Source organism: Triticum urartu, chromosome 3A, assembly GCF_056163025.1.
Source record: "Triticum urartu cultivar PI428250 chromosome 3A, HENAU_Tu73, whole genome shotgun sequence".
Lineage (NCBI taxonomy): Eukaryota > Viridiplantae > Streptophyta > Magnoliopsida > Poales > Poaceae > Triticum > Triticum urartu.
Window position 1 is genome coordinate 692,150,096 of NC_141875.1, and position 22,036 is coordinate 692,172,131.

Consider the following 22,036-nt stretch of genomic DNA (forward strand, 5'->3'; position numbering starts at 1 on the left):
TTTGCTGAGGTGCAACACCATGACCTTACAACAGCATCCCATGTCAAGGCAATCTGGCTTGCATTCTATGTGCACAATAGTTGTGGTCAAACGCTGCTCCAAGTGTAGTATTCTCTAATCGAATCCAGCGATGCAGTAGCACCTCTATGGACGTAACTCAACTGCATGAACACATCCTGCTGCAACGATGCTCATAATGGCCGATAGCAGGCTCTACTCGACTGCTCCTGCAAGGATGCCATGCTGAACCCCCCGACTCCTTGCTGGCCAACACCAGTTTAAAGCCAGATAAAACCAATCATAGAAAATATGCCAGTGATCCTAAAAGATTAAAATATATGATGTCAAATGCAAGGGACGGTGATCGGAGGGCCATAATGCCAGCAACCAGCCAACGGCACGTAGAGGCACTTTTTATGTTGTTTTCGTACAGACTAAAATCCAGAAAAAATATGTGCTTAAATAACACCTTTTTTGCATCAGAGACTTGTATATAGTTCTATAGACTGGCTAAATAGCTTGTTCAATATAATCTGGTCTGCATAAGCAAGTTGCTCTACTGCCTATTCACAACCTACCTTCCTTTAACTTCAATTCAAATGTTTCATGGCATGCTTATCAATCAGCCAGAGTAACCGCAGCATGAAGTTTCACATACACAAGACCAATTCATCAAAACAAAAAAAAACTTAATAATAGGACCAGGTTTTGCAAGTCCTGGACTGTGTCATTGGTTCTGTTAGACATTATAACTTCACACGTCTTAAGATTAATTAATGAGATTTATCTGTTGTCTCAATAAATATATGATCAAACTTGTCTCCCTTTTGCTTCACCAACTTCAGAAGGATTTCTACAAGAGCCCCCTCGGATAGTACAACACAACAGCAAGTATTCACCACCACAATGTTTTCAGCAAAGGATGAATGAACAACAATCCTCTTCCCATGTTGCGATGTTAAAATATGATTCAGAAGGGTTGTCTGTGAAAGAGAGAGTGAGAGATTTAAGAGCTAAGATTAGCTAATCTTAACAAAAACTATTTATTTAAATCCACACTGGCTGTAATGATTATATTGATAGCGCATCATTTTCTCAATCCTGAATTCCTATTGTGATCACCTAGGCATTACTGGACAATTGGTTTAGATTTCAGACATGACTGGCTTCCATAGCCTACAGCTCCAGTTAGTAAGCGAGGCGGAACTTGTATATGCCGAGGAAGTCGGTAATGAACTGAGCATGTGCTACACAGTAGGCAGAACACTTAGATCCAAACATAGTGGTCCATGTAGAACAGCCTCACCGGTGAGAAGGCACTCTTTTCCTACAAATATGGTTGCCCTGCACATCGTCCTTCTCCTCATACATTTTTAAAAGGGGGGCCAAGGGATAATTAGAGTAATTAATTCTACCAGTGTTAGGATTTCAGATGGTACCGAGCAGAGTTACCTCCATATCCCAACTATCAACATCGTCAACACACTCAGCACACTGATTATGCCAAGGCAATTCGAATTTCAAAATCTGTCCTGATGCCTCAAGATGTCTTTTGTTCTTCAATCGCAAATCTCAAATAAGCTCTGGATAAACAAAACCATGGAAACATGAGCAAGTTCTAAACTATGTTTGTGTGGACACAACTAAGGGAAAGTAATGGCCTAATTCGGATCTTTCTAATACAGTATGATATATGAACACAATTTCTAAGAAAATAAATACGGATTGTGGGCACATGCATGATACCTTTGCATGCTCGGACGGACTGGTCGCATCGAGGATAATTAAGCTCCCAATGCTAGCAAGTAATAATTCTTATATATCTCTAGAACCAATTTCTTCACGCATGGTTTTGGAATATTGCTACCATGTCATTTCTTTTGCTCTTCCATAGGTATACTTCTTCATCTTCAGCTTCAACAATTTTTTGCTGAACCATCAGACAACACCACCAATATCAACAAACAAGATGAAAATAACCAAAATTTGGTTTCGCACACAGTGAGAGACAACGGGCTGGGGCGATTAGCACAGGATTTTCCGACGGTGTGCAGGAGCAAGGCCTGGACAACGTATGGAAAAAAACTACCAACGTATGGAACCCCCCTTTTCCTAGAAGGGACCGCGAAGCAATCCCACCGTCCGGCATCTGCCTGGGTAGTGGGCTCCATCTCATCTCATCTCATCTGACTATAAGTTGAGGACTACTTCCTCCGTAAACTAATATAAGAACATTTAAATAACTAAAAGTAGTGATCTAAACGCTTTTATATTAGTTTACAGAGGGAGTAGAGTGTTATGGCCGCATCGTCGTCGCCGTCCCCAGTTCACGTTCACTTTGCACCTTTCCTCTCGCCTTGCGCCACACCCGCAAAAACCCTAACTCCGGAGGCACCATCATCAGTCATCACATCGCCGGGCGAGATGTGCGGGCGCCAGAAGGGCGGCGACATCGAGGCGGGGACCTCCGGTGGCACTGCTGGCACCGCGGTGCCGGCGCCGGCGCAGGTGCTGTACCCCGGCATGGCGGAGAGCCCTGCGCTGTGCTGGGCGCTCATCCGGAAGATCTACGTCATCCTCTCCCTGCATCTTCTCCTCACTACCGTCATCGCGGCCGTCGTCGTCAAGGTCCCCGCCATCCCCCACTTCTTCGTCTCCTCCTACGCCGGCCTCGGGCTCTACATCTTCATCCCCATCCTCCCCATCATCGTCTCCTCCTAGGCCTGCCTCTCTCTCTGCACAAAATTACGCACGGTATGTTACTGCCTGTTATACACAAGGTTGACCGCCGTCTTTCGGGCTGGCTGGCTACTTTTTTATCCTTAGGGGGGAGGTTGACCCTCATCAATTCAGTGCTCGCTGGCATCCCAAGTTATTTCATGTCTTGCTTTGCCTGGCCCAAGGAGTCTCTCGGGAAGTTGGAAAGTCTCTTACGTGCTTTTTTCTGGCAAGGCAAGAACAAGGTCAAAGGTGGCCAATGCTTAGTGGCTTGGGATACAGTCTCGTTGCCTCGTATCAATGGTGGTTTGGGTATCCGTCAAATGCATGCTCACAACCAAGCTATGATGTGCAAGTTCGTCTCCAAAGTTCTACAAGGTTCGGACATACCATGTTATAAATGGTTCGCCACACATTACTGCCGAGCTATTCTTCCACAGAGTGCTAATAGCAGAGATACTGCCATCTGGAAAGGGTTTAAAGATCTCGTTCCTATGGTTATCAACTCTTCTAAGTGTGCTCTGGGGTCTGGTCGTTTGATTTCCTTCTGGAAGGACCAATGGCTTGAAGTGGGCCGTTTATATCAGATGTTTCCTACGCTGTATTCCTTCGCGATCCAGCCAGCCTGCTCCGTGCACTCACAACATTCCAATGGTTCATGGGCTGTTCAGCTACACCCTAATCTCTCTCAAACGGCCTCAGCTGAGCTAGTTGTTCTGCATGGTTTGTTGCTGGGCATAGCTCCGAACTTACTGCATGAGGACAAGCGGTCTACTTCTGTGAGCTCTGGGCAGCTTTGCACTGGATACTTCTACAGGCTGCTCACTTTCCGGGGGGTTTTGACAACTCTTGAAACATGGGTTTGGGATGCGTTGATTCCTCTCAAACACAGAATCTTCCTATGGCTTGCTTTCCGTGGGCGCCTAAACACTAAAGATAATATGGTAAAGAAGGGTTGGTCTGAGGCTTCCCCGTTTGCACATTGTGACACTTGCCCCACTGTTGAGTCAATCGATCACTTAATACTACGATGTACATCCGCCAGTGTTCTTTGGGGCAAGTTGGAGCTGGACGTTTTGGCTTGCTCGGCTACTAACGTTCTGTCTTTTATGGAGCAAGCGCAATACCAGCTCAGATTCAAACACAAATGGAATGTTGCTTTCGCGGCTTGCGCTATCACCCTGTGGCATGCTAGAAATGATAGAGTCTTCAACTCAAAAGTCTGGTCTGTAACATACACTTGTTTATATGCCGCAGACATGCTCCATCTTTGGACTTTCAGAACTCAAAGCCAACGCACCAGGGAGGTTCTACAGGTTTGGAGACAAAAGCTGCTGCATAGTTTGTAGACGACTGATGTAATCTTCCCCTCCTCTCTTCCTTCCTTTCTTCCTTCTTTTCCCGTTTCGATCTGCTTGTGTTTTGCACCTTGGTGCACCACACAAGCTGTTCTTGTACTTGTACCTGTTACTTCATCAGGCTCTGGCCTGTTTTGAAATATAAGGTCGGCAGCCTGCCACCTTCCTTGTTTCAAAAAAAGAATTCAAGCTACCACCATCTTTTTTGTTACGTCGCTGCAGTTTCGATCCGTCCGATTGTAGAGTTTCTGTCTCGAATGTATTCCATTCTTCTTACTATTGCGTTTAGAAGAAGGGAAAGTTGTGGCTGTTAATTTTTGAGGGCCTTGGTTAGAGGACAGGAGTCACAGGACTAGCTAGCTTTCACTTTGCGTGCACTGCTCTGAATTACCTTTGGATGCCGTCGCGTCCCCCCAAAGCTATATATGTACTCTTAATTGCAACCCCTGATTTTGGCAGTGAATTGCAGAGCATGTACTCCTAATTTTGCTTTACTAGAATGAGACATGGTTGCTTTGTGAATTGCAGCAGCTGTATAATCTGTTACTAAAATGCTTCTTAATTTTCTTATGCAGTGCTGTGCCCGTTGTACTTCTACAGCCAGACGCACCCAGTCAACCTGCTGCTGCTCGGCGTCTTCACAGTGGCCATCAGCTTCGCTGTGGGCATGATATGTGCCTTCACTAGTGGTAATTGTCTTCCCACCATGTATTCTGTTCCTCCTTGTTCTTACTTTAGTCACTCTACTACATGCTTATGTAAATCAGCACTCTCTAATGCCCCTCTCGTTGTGTTAGTTCATTACATATGCATGACTAGTAAATATTTTTCCTACCATTAGCTTGTTATAATCACTATGTACGGCATTTGGATAGTTGCTGCCAATTTGCTATATATGGCCATGCAAATGTTAGGAAGACACTGCGAGGCAGCCCATGTGATGTGACTAGCTGATGCATTTCCCCAGACTCTGCTGAGGCCTTGAGGGTAGTATTGCCAGCTAGTAGGATTACTTTTTCCCCAGACTCTAGCTTAAACTTTTATCAAAATGAAAGGAATTTTTCACATGATATCAGTCCTTCAAAGGTTATTTTTAAAGGTACTCCATGCATGTGCTGGTTAAATCTCATTGGATTAAAGTGATTGAAAATACACAATCTTTCGATTTAGGCAAAGTTATGTTGTCAGGCACTCTGTGATCTGTCATCCATTTTCATACCACAGAATTTTGGGATTGTACCAATTCTGAGGTTCATTTTAGCTTGTACCACACTGCAGGAGGTTTATTTCGTTAGATTTACATGAAAGTTTCTTTGGTAAAGAGGTGTATGAGATGATAGGAAAGCAATTAATTCATTTATTAGGCCTGCTCATATATGATATATATGTGCACAGGCAAGGTCATTTTGGAAGCTGCGATTCTTACCACGGTGGTTGTCTTCAGCCTCATTGCTTACACCTTCTGGGCTGCAAGGAGGGGCAAGGACTTCAGCTTCCTTGGCCCTTTCCTATTTGCTTCTCTCATCATGCTGCTCGTCTTTGGGTTCATTCAGGTTAGATGCAGTTTCTCTAGTTAGGTGTGTCGTCCATTCATCTATCTGTCTTCTCTATTATTCTACAATAAGTACTGATCAAGTGATCATGGCTTCTCTAAATATGCAGATCCTCTTTGTTAAACATTGTACATACGGTATAACTATAAACCGTATATGTGTGGCGTGCGTGTAGTTGTTGTAACAATAGTTGGGCTGTTGAGATTGCATCTTATCTAGATTGTGTCTTGGAGATCAATCCACAGCCCAACAACCTGTATATCTCGCGGCGTCTTGCCTATATTAACATGCACGCATCCCTGCTGAACGCATACGCTTTAGCCTCATCTTTCTACATGGTATACAGAGCCTCTCTCTTCCAACCCATCTAGTTATGTCATCCTCCTCCTCCTCCGTCGCCATGGCCTCCCCTTCCCTCGCATCGCTTGGCCACACCATCACCGAAAAGCTCACCAGGGAGAACTTCCTGGTATGGAAGGCGCAAGTCCTGCCGCATATCAAAGCGGCAGGGATGATGTGCTACCTCGACGGCTCGATCAAGGAGCCGGCTGCCACCCTCGTCTCTGAGAAGGATCTCGGAGACGGGAAGAAGGAGATGGTCACCACGCCAAACCCGGAGTATGTCATCTGGGTCATGCAAGATCAACAGGTGCTCACGTTCCTGATTGCTTCTCTTTCTCGCGACGTTCTCATGCAAGTCTCCAACCACACCACCTCTGTTAGCATCTGGCAAGCTTTGCTCCAAAGTTTTTCATCGCAGTCCAGGGCGCGTACCATTCAGCTTCGCTCCGCCCTGGGTAACACGCGCAAGGGGGATCTCTCGGCTGCAGCATACTTCACCAAGATGAAGGGCATCGCCGATGAACTCGCCGCCGCTGGGAAGCCCCTTGGAGAAGACGACCTCGTCGACCAAATTCTCCAAGGTCTGGTGCACGAACCGGACTACAACGGTTTCATTTTTGCCATCTCCACACGCGCTGCCATGGATCAACAGATCGGGCTCACGGAGCTCTTCTCGTTGCTCTTGGCGGCCGAGGCCCGCATCACCGCCCAATAGGCAGCCTTCTCCCCCAACCACTCCACCAATCTTGCATCTCGTGGCGGTGGCCGCGGCGGCGGTCGTGGTGGCTACAACAACAACGGCAGCTACAACAACAACTCTGGCGGCGGTCGCGGCGGTGGTGACCGCGGGGACCGTGGTGATCGCGAGCGATGCCAGATCTGCAAAGAAGAAGGGCACGGTGCGTGCCGCTGCCGAAAGCGCTACGACAAGAACTACAATAACAATGTCCGCAACCCCGCAGGAGGCGGTGGTGGCGGAAACGGTGGTGGCGGCAGTGGCAATGGTGGCGGCGGCGGTGGCAATGGTGGCCAACATCACGCTGCCAACGCGGCTCATTCATACGGTGTATATACCAATTGGTACCTCGACACCGGTGCAACTGACCACATCACCAGCGAACTGGAAAAACTGGTTGTTCGGGATCGCTACACCGGCAATGAACAGATCCACATTGCTAGTGGACAAGGTATGGACAATTGCACACATTGGCCACTCAGTTTTATCTACTCCCTCCGGATCATTGAAACTAAACAATATTCTTCATGTTCCTAACTATGAGCAAAGCCTACTTTCTGCCTATCAACTCATGAAAGATAATAACGTGCTTATTGAACTTCATCCTAAAACTTCTCTTGTCAAGGATCAGGATACCCGGAGGACCATACTTCAAAACAAGAGTAGATGGCGGCTGTTCCCGGTCACCGGGCGGCACAGTGCTCCTCAACGGCAAGCACTTGGGGCGGTCAAACCATCTACATCCCGGTGGCACAAGCGTCTAGGGCATCAGAAAATTGTTCGAGACTTTAATCTTCCCGTGTCCAATAAACAAGATCACCTCCTCGTATGTGATGCATGTCAGATGGCCAAAAGCCATCAGCTCCCTTATCCACGCTCAGTTAGTGAATCCAAAGCTCCTTTAGAGCTAATTTTCTCAGATGTTTGGGGTCCTGGACCGATCTCTGTAGGCAGGCTAAAATACTATGCCAGTTTTATCGATGATTTCAGCAAGTTTAGTTGGATATATTTTCTTAAAAACAAATCTGATGTGTTTGACAAGTTTCATCTTTTTCAAGCCCATATTGAACGCTTGTTTAATCGCAAAATTATTGCCATGCAAACAGATTGGGGTGGTGAGTATCAAAGTCTGAATTCTTTCTTTCAGCGCATTGGCATCACCCACCACGTCTCTTGTCCTCATGCGCACCAACAGAACGGATCCGCTGAGGAAAACATTGTCACATAGTGGAAGTTGGTCTCTCCCTTTTGGCACATGCGTTCATGCCCTTGAAGTTTTGGGATGAAGCCTTTCTCATGGCCGTGTACCTCATTAATCGTATCCCTAGTCGAGTCATCAAAAACCAAACTCCACTAGAACGCCTCTTTGGTACTAAACCCAATTATAGTTTTTTCACATCTTTGGCTGTGCCGTGTGGCCAAACATGCGCCCTTTTAATAAACACAAACTTGAGTTTCGTTCCAAGCAGTGTGCCTTTTTGGGTTATAGTACTCTTCACAAGGGATATAAATGCCTAGACATCTCTTCCGGCCGGGTCTATATTTCTCGCGATGTCGTTTTTGACGAACAAGTTTTTCCTTTTGCTAGCCTTCATCCTAATGCCGGCACGCAACTTCGCAAAGAGCTTGTTTTGTTACCCTCACATCTCTTGCCATCACCCAATTTTATTCCAGGGGGATTTGATGATGCTGCTGGTCATGTGTCAATAGCTAATACTCTTGATGAGGGGTCTGCTGATAGTGTGCAGGAATCAGGGCCGGCCAACCATGAAGAAATGGGTGAAAATACCCATGATTTTATGCAGCAAACAGAAAACTCCGCAGAAGATCCAGGCGCCCGCTCCGATGCTGATTCTGGCGGGCGAATCCTCTCGGGATCGGGCGCTACCGCGGCGTCAGGCGAATCCCCGTCGGGATCGCGACCAGCAGGTGGGGCAGGCGGTCGGCCAGGCGGGCCTGCTGCCTCCCTGTCCCCTGGTCAGGCCACCCCCGTCTCGGTGCGGGCCGGGACCCCCTCCTCTGCAAACGCGCACAGCCCACGTGGCCGTCCTGGTGCGGGGCGCGCCGGCCTGGGCGGGTCGGGCCCTTCACAGCCGCAGGCACCCACTCCGCCGCAGCCACGTGGCGGGTCGTTACCAGACTCTGCGACCGGATCCAGTGCAGGATCCAGTGCGGCAGACTCCGGATCTTCTGCGCCTGGTGCAACCATCTCCGACTCTGCTGTTTCTACACCAACAAACATGCTGCAAGTTTGGGCTGATCAGCCAGCACTGCCTCCTCCTATGTGTACACATACCAGGTCTCAAAGTGGCATTGCAAGACCCAAAGTTTATAAAGATGGTTGTGTTCGTTGGGGGTCTTTTTGTGCTGCAGGTGAACCGAGAACTTTACAGGATGCTCTTGGTGACCCAAAGTGGAAGAAGGCGATGGACGAGGAGTACTCTGCTCTTATGGATAACAAAACATGGCGTCTTGTTCCACCTGTCAAAGGGAGAAATGTGATTGACTGCAAGTGGGTGTACAATATTAAGAGGAAGTCTAATGGCACTATTGACAGGTACAAGGCCCGGTTAGTTGCCAAAGGCTTTAAGCAAAGGTATGGTGTGGACTATGAAGACACCTTTAGCCCTGTGATAAAAGCTGCTACTATCCGTTTAGTTCTTTCCATTGCAATTTCTCGGAATTGGTGCATGCGTCAACTAGATGTAAAGAACGCGTTTTTGCATGGTGTTCTGGAAGAGGAAGTTTTCACGAGGCAACCTCCTGGGTATGAGAGCTCAGTCTCACCACGACACGTCTGCAAGCTTGATAAAACTCTTTATGGCCTGAAACAAGCACCAAGAGCCTGGTATTATCGTTTGTATTCCAAACTTCGGTCTCTTGGCTTTCTTGCTTCTAAAGGAGATACCTCATTGTTTTTCTATCATAAGCATGGAGTAACTATCTTTATGCTGATATACACGTTGGTGATATTATCGTTACAAGCTCTTCACTCAATGCAGTTGCAGCTCTTCTCAAGGATTTGAGTATGTATTTTGCACTCAAGGACTTGGGTGCTTTGCATTTCTTTCTTGGTATTGAGGTGAAAAATATTGCACGTGGAGTCCTTCTGTCACAGGAAAAATATGTGCAAGAGATACTTCAGCGGATGGGCATGACTGGATGCAAACCTTCGCCTACACCCATGTCTACCTCCGAGAAGTTATCTCTTCACGATGGAGCTATCCTCACAGCTGAAGATTCCACCAAGTACAGGAGCATTGTGGGAGCACTACAGTACCTAACCTTGACGCGGCCAGATATTGCATATGCTGTTAACAAGGTCAGTCAGTTTTTGCATGCTCCTCCTACTGTTCATTGGACTGCAGTAAAACGGATACTCAGATATCTTCAAGGAACACAGAGTCATGGGCTTAAGCTTTGCAAGTCAGATTCCATGCTTGTTAGTGCGTTCTCTGATGCAGATTGGGCAGGCTGTCCTGATGACAGGAGATCTACAGGAGGCTTTGCAGTTTTTCTTGGAGGTAACCTGATTTCATGGAGTGCCCGTAAGCAGGCTACCGTTTCTAGGTCCAGCACAGAAGCTGAGTACAAGGCTCTAGCTAATGCCACTGCTGAAGTAATATGGGCCAAAACATGTTGACAGAGTTGGGTGTTTCTCATCCCAAGGCAGCATCACTATGGTGTGACAATTTGGGTGCCACATATCTGTCTGCCAACCCTGTTTTCCATGCTAGGACGAAGCATATCGAGATAGACTATCACTTTGTTCGGGAACGAGTAGCCAACAAGTTGTTGAATGTTCGCTTTGTTCCTACTGGTGATCAAGTTGCAGATGGGTTTACCAAACCCCTTTCTTTGAGGCAGCTGGAGGCATTTCGACACAATCTCAACTTAGATAAGTTGTGATTGAGGGGGAGTGTTAAACATTGTACATACGGTATAACTATAACCATATATGTGTGGCGTGCGTGTAGTTGTTGTAACAGTAGTTGGGCTGTTGAGATTGCATCTTATCTAGATTGTGTCTTGGAGATCAATCCACAACCCAACAACCTGTATATCTCGCGGCGTCTTGCCTATATTAACATGCACGCGTACCTGCTGAACGCATACGCTTTAGCCTCATCTTTCTACACTCTTCCCGCCGGGCAAGCTGTCTCACATGATCTATGGCGCGCTGGCGTCACTCGTCTTCAGTGGCTACATTGTCTATGACACGGACAACATCATCAAGCGTTACACGTACGACGAGTATGTCTGGGCTGCCGTATCGCTCTACCTTGACATCATCAATCTGTTCATGGCACTGCTGAACCTGTTTAGCGCGGGTGACAGCTAAAGCACACCCCCTGCCCCTGACTGTTCACAAGTCCTTGACTGAAGAACTGTATAGGCGCTTGTTAGTTTAGTTGAGTTGATCCCTAGCTAAGAGAGGAAACATAGGAGAACTGATGTGTGTTGGTTCTATGGATGGCGGATGTGATGTTGGATTTACGGGGTCTTTCATATCCTGGATTGGTGGTGTGCTACTGAGTTAGTGAGTTTACGATATCATATCTTACTATATGACTGATATCATTTCTTACTATGAATGACTGATATCATTTGTGTGGCCACATGACTTCTGGACTGGTCTCTTGTCCCGCCGTACGTGTGGGTAACACGTTTGAATCGGAACTATTCAATGGGTAATGATTTGGTAGTGTACGTACCACTTCAAAGAAGATGGTGCTTGTAGATTTCATCCGTCAACCTTTATGTTAGCACTGATTAATGACGTGACTGATTCAACCTCATGGGAGCACCCTCCCCTCCCCCCCCCCCCCCCCCCCCCCCCACCCCCAAAGAAAAAACTCCAGCTGCTTGTACTACATCACACGCCCGCGCATCATTGCGACAGTGGAGGACAAGCTCGAACGAGGACGTGAGGCAGCAACACACGGATGGGTGGAGAAAAGGGGTAAATGAATATGGCTAGGGTTTGGGGTCTGTCAATTGGCTTTTACTAGACGAGAGCGGCTCCTCAGGCGGCGCGTCGCCTGTCGCGCAATGGGGGTGCACTGGTTCCCCGTGTGTATGGATTGTCAGTCCGACATGGCGGACCCGTCTGAGCGGCCCCAAATTTGCTGCACATATAGGCCGGGTTTGGGGGAGCTGGACAACTTGGACAAATGGGTTGCGCATGGGGGCTCTACAATACCACACGGGCCTACGAGGGTCTATTGTTGAAGGAAGGTTTTTGACATTACAACACGATGATATAATGAGCAACATATTGAGCGATGCAGGAGATGGTCATGTCTTATCGGGGGTATGCACGACGAGGCAGATACCGACATGGATCATGTCACGCAAAGGGTAGTCCCGGCCTTGAGGGTACCGCCAAGATTATGTCTTACACAGATTTTTAGAGGGAAATGGCCATGTTTCCCATGAGACAAACCTTGCGTTTACAAATTATGGCCAAAAGTGGGTTGAAAAATATTATTGATGGTCTTCACTATATGTTTAGTCCATATACCACAAAAGAAAATCATTCTCATAGACCATGGGGCCACAACTGGCCAACAACGTGTAGGTTATTATCATTTTAATTCTCAAAAATTCAAACGAAGCCCAAAAGTCCCAAGGCTTGACAGCGTGTCATGATATGCGCCCTAGAGGTAGTGGTAAATTTAGTGAATATTTTTTAAAAATTGTCAAATAGATTACTTACAAACCAGATCAGCTGCAAGCAAGAAGCTAGTTTTCAAGAGATAATGGCTTCAGTTCGCATGCGAAGTGATTACTGCTTCCTTCATTGGCCAGCAAATTGCGTGTAGACTCAACACATACCATTGCATGAAACATGTCAACATTTCACATTTTTTCTGAGGCTGTTTGCTATATTGGAGACATTAAACGCATTTCTATGTATTTAATAAATATCATTAAAATTTAAACTACATGTACATGAAATTATGGCCGAAAGTGGATTGAAATATATTATTGATGGTCTTTCGTATATGTTTAGCCCAATAAAATAAATAAAAGCAGTCTCATACAAAAGTGGGCCAAGACCCGACCACCAAAATGTAGGTCGTTATCCTTTTAATTCTGAACTTCAAACAAAGTCGAAAATTCTGAGACTTGGCATGGTGTCCTTATATGGCCTCCAAAGGCTGTGATAGAATTTGAGAATGTTTCACAAAAATAGTCACGTGGACTGCTGACAAACCAGGCCATCTTCGAGATGAAACTAGGTTTCGAGAGGGCACAGATCAGGTCACATCGAAAGCGATAGCTGCTTCTCCATTGTCCTTCAAAATTTCCCCAGACTGAACACACACGACTACATGTAACATTTCAAAGTTGGCATTTTCTGAGGGCCATTTGCTATATTTAAGACATTAAGTACATTTCTAGGAATTTACTCAATGTAATTCAAGTTTGAACTGCAGATACATGAAATTATGAAGAAAAGTGGTTTGAAGAAAATATTTGTCGTCTTTAGTATATGTTTTGCCCATATAACACAAAATAAAAGTTTTCCTATACACTAGTGGGCCAAGCTCCCAGCCACGGACATGTATGTTATTCCCATTTTATTTCCAAAAATTCAAAAGAAGCCCAAAATTCTAGAGATGGTCTCATGATAAGGTCCCTAGAGGACGTGGTAAAAATTTGAGAATGTTTTGCAAAATTTGTCATGTGGACAGCTATGAGGAATGAGCTAGGTTTCGAGAAGAAACGAGCCAGGCTTGCATGTGAAGCAATAGCTGCTTACTCGGTTGTGCTGAAACTCATTCCACTCAACAATAACTACTATGTGAGATATGTCAAAATTTCGCATTTTTTGGGTCTATGATCTATATTTAAACCATTACGCACATTTACCTCCAACAAATACCTAGAAACTTAATGTCCTAAAAATAACAAATTAACCGTAGAAAGGGTAAAACTTTTAGAGCATCTACAACCGCATAATGTTCAAATATGACCCCTATATATCTGCGGGCATGTTCGCGGACCAGAGCCGATCGGCTCTCATATGCAAACCCCTATTTACATACGAATCCAAACAACCTAAGATTCATCATACGTTCATCATCATGCATATATGGATAAAACGAGCTCCATTCAAATAAAAACTACCTTACTTTTACTCATCTTTAGAGATGTATATGACCCCTTTGTCGGACGGACCGGCCTCGTGGTCATTTGCAGCGGGGCATAGCTCCAACTTCTTGTCCTCAATGAAGTGTCGTTCCCACCTCATGTCGGCGAAGTGGATACGATGGAGGTTCATCGCCACCTCCCACTTGGATTGGGTCCACTCAAGGATGACAGCTTGCTTCACCTCGAACTGTGTTGTCGCCTCCACAGCTTGGGCGTGTTGGAACTCCGCATCCGCCTCTTCCATGCCAAAGTTGTCGGCTCAACCTCCGGGCCCAACACCTCCTCCACCTCCTCCTGCATGTCCTCCATGGCCACCTCCTACTCCTCCTTTGGGACCTCCTCCCATGGCGCTGCATCCTCCTCCTCCCCCTTCCCTAGTACGTCCATCTAGTACGCCGCAATTTAAGCAATGCGACACTCTTCGCGACACGCATATTAGTGGCGATCTCGCTTGGCGCTAGGGTGTGAGCATTTTGTAGTAATTTGTCTTTTGTCAGACCATGGCAGATGTCGAGGTCGAAGTGGAAGGGGAAGAGGGGGTGGGAGCGCTAGCAGTGCGGATGAGAGGGAGATGAGGGGAACGAGGGCGTCTAGGGTTTACCCTCGTTGTCCGCCTTAAATAGATGTTTTTGGAACTTCAGACGGTGCACCGGAGGGGCAATCTGAATGTGTCCTCACCAAATCAGAGGCAGAACCCAAAGGATCGATGTGTTTTTTCGCGGGTCCCGCCCACCAGTCCAACATGGTGGATGTGTCCGGGCATGCTCGAGCGTCCTCATATCTGCCTCACATATGGGATGGCTAGTTGGACAACCTACACATTTGGGCTGGATGTGGGTAGGCAGTTGGGTTGCGATTTTTTGATCGACGATGTCTTGGCTATCCATCCAGACGTTTGTGGGAGGGGGGGGGGGGGGGGTGAGGGGTCTGATTGTACGTGCTCATCATGGAACACGTTAATGTAGAAAAATTGGAGCATAAGCCTAAATCTTAAACACTAAAACCCTAACATTATTTTAAAAAACTAGCAAAAAAAGTAACAGCGGCGAGCCCGCCAAAATGCCTGCCACTAGACTTGCTACACATGGCTAAGTCATTCTAAAATTACCATTGGCGTCACGCCGTGCGTTGTTGCAATGTGCAAGAACCATCCAGCAAATCTCAGGGCGTCTGTGTGCTTCCTCACTCACTGATGTTACGAAGGATGGGCTCGCAACAACACCAATGATGTGACGGATAGGCTTGCAGCTGGACCTCTATTGCGACGACTTGTTGTGGCACGCGAGATCTGGTGTTGCGGTCGGTGCTGCAGGGAGCACCACCGGACTTACGGGAGCGTCGTCGGTCCTCAGTGCACTACTACGATGAGACAAAGGCAGAGCTGTGAGCAGAGGGGGAAGGGTTTACTACGGAGGCACGACAACAGGTCTCCTCGCAAGGTAGGAGTCGGAGGTGGGGGAGGAGGGGAGGGTTCTTTCTCGGTGGAGATGACGGCCACACAACAAGAATAGACTGTTGTCAAGCCAAATCATTTCCCGTAATTTCAGATTGTTGACGCCTGGTGCCTGCCCAAAAGAAGGCCTTGCAACTCAGCTAGCTTTGTCATGTTGTTTCCCTTTTGCTTGGTTTTTGAATAGGGGTTATCGGTTCAAAAACTCTCCAATTGAATCTCGTTCTACAGGCACCCTAATTGATTTTTTGAAAATAAAGAAGACAAAAAGAATCTGATTTTTTAACGAAAATGGTCTAGTATACTCGCGTGTAAAGTTTTGCGAACAAATGGCTTCCATGACAATCTGTGCGAAAAATAACAAAACCGGATCTACATAAAAGTTACTATTTAAGATTTTTGAAAGTGCAATTTCGTTTTCCCCAAAAAAAAACATAGTCGTTTCTTCGCAGAACCTATCTTGTGTGGTTGTGGAGGCGGACAGAGCCTGTGTCCAATCTCTTCCCCTTCAACTTAACAAAAAAGAAGCCCTAAAAAAATCTCATCAGAAAAGAAAATGATAGCATCTGCCCTTTTTTTTTCCAAGACAAGAAGGAAACCGCGTAACATTTCCACCGTCCATGATTCTTTTCTGCCTGGCCAGTGGGGCCAGCAGGTCGGTGTCATCTGATCTGACTATATACTCGACTCCGTTCGCTTTGCTCCTCCCCACACCCCAGTCCCCACTCAGCTCCTTCCGACACACCCGCGAAAACCCTACCACCGGAGGCATCGCCATCGCCGGGCGAGATGAAGGGCGGCGATGTCGAGGCGGGTGGCACCGGCACCGCGGCACTGAAGGCCGCGCTGTACCCCGGGGCGACGGAGAGCACCGAGCTGCGCTGGGCGCTCATCCGGAAGATCTACGTCGTACTCTGCCTGCAGCTTCTCCTCACCGCCGTCGTTGCTGTCGTCGTGTACAAGGTCCGCCACTTCATCGTCTCCTACGACGGCCTCGGGTTCTACATCTTCCTCTTCATCTTCCCCATCACCGGTGAGACCTCAAACCATTTCTAATTTGTGATCCAGTTGCAGGGAGGGTTTTCTCTTTTTGGTAAAAGAAACAGAGCATGTATGTACAGGGGCTGTACAAAGTTAAATTGCAACATACAACAAGTGCATTTTAAATGCCACAAAACAACTACTATGATGCACAATCATCAGAAGTCTCGCACCCAATGGGAGATCTGAATCTGAATAAGATTTCCTTTTTGCTCTGTGAACTAGCGACTGGAGCTCTTCCTTAAATGTACGCCTGCAAGCATAAAGACTTTGGGTGATTCCCCAGAAAATAGAAGGTCGTTCTGTGTATTCCAACTGGCCCAAGAGGCAAGCAGTGCGAAATTCGGACGAATTTATACACGATACTGCTAGTTGTATGCGTGCGTTTTCATTATGGCTTTCCCTTTGCATTCTTTGTGCAGAGCCATGGATTATAACTCCTGATTTTTTCAGGAACGTCCCATGCACTCTTAATTTTTCTTAACTACTCTAGATTTGACGTGGTTGCTTTGTGAATTGCAGCTGGGAGTATAATCTGTTCTAGAATGCTTCTTAATTTTTTGTATGCAGTGCTGTTCCCGCTGTTCATCTACCGCAAGAAGCACCCAGTCAACCTGCTGCTGCTTGGCGTCTTCACAGTGTCCATCACCTTCTCTGTGGGCTTCATGCGTTCCTTTTATAGTGGTAAATGTCTTCCCACCATATATTTCTGCTCCTGCTGCCAGCTCCTAGCTTGTTCTTCAGTCACTCTGCTGCTTATGTAAACCAGCACAATCATATCATCAAAATATGATAGCTCCTGCACCATCAGATTCTTGAGTGACATCTGCCAGCTCCTTGCCTGTTCACCATGTGCCTTTAATGCCTCTCTCATTGTGTTAATGCATTACATATACATGGCTAGTAGAAATTTTTCTACTATTACCTTGTTAGTCACCATGTGCCTTTAATACCCCTCTCATTGTGTTAATGCATTACATATAAGTACATGGCTAGTAGAAAATTTCGTACTATTACCTTGTTAGTCACCATGTGCAGCACTATTGTGAAGCACTTTGTTTGTTTGTGGACTGGGTTCAGAAATACATGTGATACCAATTTGCCATGGCCATGCAATGGTAGGCTCGGCCAGGCAGCCCATGTGACTGTAGTTGATGCATTTTCCCAGTCTGTGTTGAGGGCCAAATTGTAGCTGTTGGTCACCGTTTATGATTGATATGCTTGTCTCAGAAGCATTTGTAGTATTGCCAGCTAGCAGGATTACCTTTTTAGAGGACGTTGCTTTGCTATTTCCAGCTGTTACTTTTTTAACTAAGAAATTGCCTACAGTAAGCTTCGCTTTTTTCATAGAACATTGGTTGGATCTTGCATTTTTTTTATTGTTTCTTCCGGCCACTATTTGTTGTAAGATACGTAGTGTTGTGATAGTATCAGTTGATCTGAAGGCCTATTTGTCCAATAATATGCCAGCCGTCCTGCCCAAGTTGACATGATTTTGGCAAGGACGTGGTTTAGGTTACTGGACTAGCTTAAACTTTTATCAAAATAAAAAGGATTTTCACTTGATATATCATACTAGTGTTCTCACAATACAATAGATGTTCAAAGGTTATTTTAAAGGTACTCCATGCATGTGCTGGTTAAATCTCATTGGATTGAAGTGATTGAAATACATAATTTTTCGATTTATATAAAGTTATGTTGTCAGGCACTGTGTGATCTATCATTCATTTGTGTTTGCCTCAGCGTTCATACAACTGCATTTTGGGGTTGTACCAATTCCAAGGTTCGTTCTAGCTTGTACCACATCGCAGGTGGTTGTTGATAGATTGCTACTTCAATGCATCACAGCCATTTACTTCAGATTTTAGCATGCATGTGCTTTATTGTTTAGTCAGATTTACATGATAGTTTCCTTGATAAAGAGATGTATGTGATGATAAGAAGGCAATTAGTTCATTTTGTAGTCCTGCTCTTATATATATGATATATGTGTGTTTTGTTCTTTGATAAAGAACCACTGCTAAAATAGTCTGCTATGTGCGCAGGCAAGGTCATTTGGGAGGCTGGGATTCTTACAATCGTGGTTGTCTTGAGCCTCACTGCTTACACCTTCTGGGCTGCAAGGAGGGGCAAGGACTTTAGCTTCCTTGGTTCCTTGGTCCTTTCCTATTTGCTTCTCTGGTGATTTTGCTCGTCTTTGGGTTCATTCAGGTCAGATGTCGTCCGTTCCATTCTCTAGTTAGGTGTGTCGCCCATTTATCTATCAGTCTTCTCTATTCTACAATGCACATACTGATGGCAGCAAAATAACCGTCTCTCCCAGCCCGCTCCCGCGGGGGGGGGGGGGGGGGGACCCACGCGCCGCCGCCTCCAACCCTTCCTCGTCCCCTCCCCCTCCCCGCCGCCGCCGGCGCGGCCGTGGTGAGCTTCTCGGTCCAGATCTGGATCGGGGGCTCCTCCGGCCTGCTGCACGTGGGCGGTGCGTCCTGTCGGCTGGATCCCAGGGCGGCGGCCCTGGAAGGTGGCGGCTGGTGAAGCTCAGGCTTCCCGCGGCGGCATGGCGTGGTGCAGTCCCTATCCAAGGCGGATCTGCATCGGCGATCTCGTGGTTTGGCCACGGATTGGTTCAGATCAGAGACGGTGATGAGTGTGCGGGATCCATCCCGGCGGCTCTCACGGTTTGGCGAGGTGGGGTGGGAGCCCTTCTCCCAGGCTCCAGTGGTGGCGCATTCAGGCAGTGGCTGGTGCGCCAGGGCTCCTACGGTGGCACTGATGTTGCGGTTGGTCGCCGGATCTAGGCGGCTAGATCTGGGGCTTTGAAGGCGGTCGAGACAGTGCACAAGTTGTCGAGTGGATTTCTTGGAACGGGTCCGGGTGAAAACTTGGTCTTCGGTCATTGGCCGGAGCCGGTGATGACGATGCTCTTATCATCGTTTCCTTCATGAAGGCATCATCGAGGTGAAGCTCCTAACCCCACCCAATACCTCCGGGGGAAACCCTAGATCAGTTGATCAGATGACTGCGGCATTCATGTGTCGTTACCCCCTTGGGGGCGGCATTCTTGGAGATGCACTCGGGCTCGAGGGACTAGCGGATGGCATCTGCGGTGGAGCGGTGTTTCTTTCTACATATTCTTGGCGGCGGTTCTCGACGGCATGGAGCAGTGGAGGCTTGGCGTCAGATGTGTGGCGAGGGACAGCGCAGGAGGTCGACGTTGTCTGGCGCCGTGGTGGCGTCGATGGCAGAGTGGCCTGACAAGGTCGATGCGTCAGTACATGCTTTGAGGATGGATCGAGGGAAGACGGAGGTGACGGCCCTTTGCAGCGTGTGCGTGTGGTACTCACTGAGAGTGCGCCGGACCGGAGTGTTACTTAGTCCCGCCTATGTGGCTTGGATGGGGCATCTGACGTTAGATGTTAGGCTTTCGTGCGGTGTTTGTTTGGTATTTGGCCCGGACATTCGGCACACCTTCATCAAAGGGATAGGAGTAGCAACAGGTGTCGTCTAGATGGTGGTCTCGGGCTTACTTTTGTATTACTTTGTAAGGTTTTTATGAATAATAAATAATATGGCCGCATGCGCTGGGGTGATTCCTCCTTTTTTAAAAAAACATACTGATCATGACTTCTGTTTGCAGATCTTCTTCCCGCTGGGCAAGCTCTCTCACATGATCAATGGCGCGCTGGCGGCACTCATCTTTAGTGGCTACATTGTCTATGACACGGGCAACATCATCAAGCGTTACACCTATGACGAGTATGTCTGGGCCGCCGTCACACTCTACCTTGACATCATGATTCCAGCTGTGCCTGCCACCCTTCATTGGGTGGATGACAGCCAGGCGCGTCACCCTGCCCCTGCTCTCTCATGATTCAAATCCCGTGGACGAGTCTCTTGACAAGAAGAGTTGTATAGGCTTGTCAGTCTCGCTGGCACGGTTTAATTGAGTTGATCCCTACTAGTAGAGGGGATGCATAAGAAAACTGCTGTTCGTCAGTTCTATTCTATGTATGGTGGATGTGATGTTGTATTTAGGGGATCTTTGACATGCTGGGTTGGTGGTGCTGCTGCGTTTACGGTATTCTGATATCATTTGTGTAGCCGCGTGGCTTCTACTTCTTGCTTCCCAGCACATATGAAGTGGTCTCCTGGCCCGCCTTATGGATGGCGTTTGTCCTATACTATGAAATACCAAACGGACGCCTGTTCGCATGTACTCCCTTCGTCCCATAAAGAGTGTAAGTTTCGTTTTAAAATTTGTCCATAAAAAAGTATACTTCTATCTTTCCAATGCATTTTAAACTAGAAAAAAAAATACTTCTTTCTCAACCACACGGTAATCAAGACCAATAACAATCTACACATGATCTTCTTAATTTCTACATGCACTTAGCTCATTGGGGGTTGGTTAATTAAAGAGGAGAGAGATGATGGCTTGCACTTTTTCAATGCATTTTTTACTTTACTCCATAATTTGTCCTAAAATCTCTAGATGTACACTCTTCTCTATTCTACCACATAGAGAAATCTAGCAGAGTCTGTCATTTGTGTGGTTGCAGCCATATGACATGTAGAGGTTGCAAAGGCAAAACACAAACTCGGATTCGCTAAAAAGACATTTTCGTGGTTTTTGTACATGTGTGCCCCACCTGTCATAAGTTACAACGGTTCTTTTCAAAAGATTCAGACTTTAGTTCGAACGCAAAGCGAAGCATTATTCATTGCTGACCTTTTACATCGCATTATGCATAAAGAACACATTTTGGTAGATCCACCCTTTTCAAGGCAAGAGCACAAGCAAACAGTTGTCATTTCTTGTCAGACTTTTTCATCTCCCAATATACCCATAATAAGGACCCATGACAAATTTTATTTGTTCGGGCCATATTTAGGCTTGATTCATTTTTTTGTGAAAAATGCAAGGATACAATCGGTGCCTAAATAGAAGCAAATTAGATATAAGAATTGTATCTAAAATTTAGACAATGTGAGATTATTATGTCACCATCAATGATATAATATATTATCTAAACCATTGCTTATTGTTTTGCAACCGTCTTACATCAAATCGTTAATAACACACATCATGGTAGATCTATCCTCTTCAAAGCGAAGCACAACCAAATTGTTGCCACTTCTTGAGATACTTATTCAGATTCCTATACACACATAATAAGACCTCATTCAAATTTCACTTTTTTGAGCCATATTTTGGTGGTTTAATATTTTAAGAAAAATGCAAATGGCGTATAAATACAAAAAATGTTGTAAACTATATACCCATACAAATTCGTACAACAACCTAAAACTGCATTTCAATCATGTTTTTGAAAGTATAACCAAAGATTTACAAAAGTGCTTACATATTTTATAAAATTGTTCCCACCAATTTCGAAAAGTTTGTCATTATCGTTACCTCAATAATCCCGACCACTCCCAAGTTTTCATTCCCTCAATTTTTTTTGTTCCCTCCAGCAATTTTAAATGTCATGCTCAGCTTTCCCCATCATTCCTAAATACCTCTGATTCACAACATTTCCCCGCAACCTCAGTCACGCCGCTCCCTTCTTCCTCTCTTCTTCTGCAAATCCGGTGCCATCCTGGAGGAGTATGGGTCCATCTCTGGCATACGACATGGTCGGCAAACTTGAAGCTGGAACGTCCGCAAACATTC

At 46.3% G+C, this 22,036-nt stretch overlaps 1 protein-coding gene and 1 pseudogene across 2 annotated transcripts; both read left to right on the forward strand.

Moving 5' to 3' along the window:
• Positions 1-2,424: 2,424 nt before the first annotated feature.
• Positions 2,425-11,049, forward strand: LOC147981700 (protein LIFEGUARD 2-like). Its single transcript, XM_087514046.1, has 5 exons — positions 2,425-2,709; position 3,193; positions 4,652-4,765; positions 5,472-5,629; positions 10,831-11,049. Exons 1-5 carry the CDS (start codon positions 2,425-2,427, stop codon positions 11,047-11,049), a joined length of 777 nt encoding a protein of 258 aa, XP_087370172.1.
• A 4,959-nt stretch (positions 11,050-16,008) lies between these two features.
• On the forward strand, positions 16,009-20,541 carry LOC125549273 (protein LIFEGUARD 2-like; annotated as a pseudogene). Its single transcript, XR_015599015.1, has 4 exons — positions 16,009-16,351; positions 16,930-17,043; positions 18,408-18,573; positions 20,000-20,541. The product of XR_015599015.1 is annotated as a protein LIFEGUARD 2-like (transcript).
• The last annotated feature ends 1,495 nt before the right edge of the window (positions 20,542-22,036 follow it).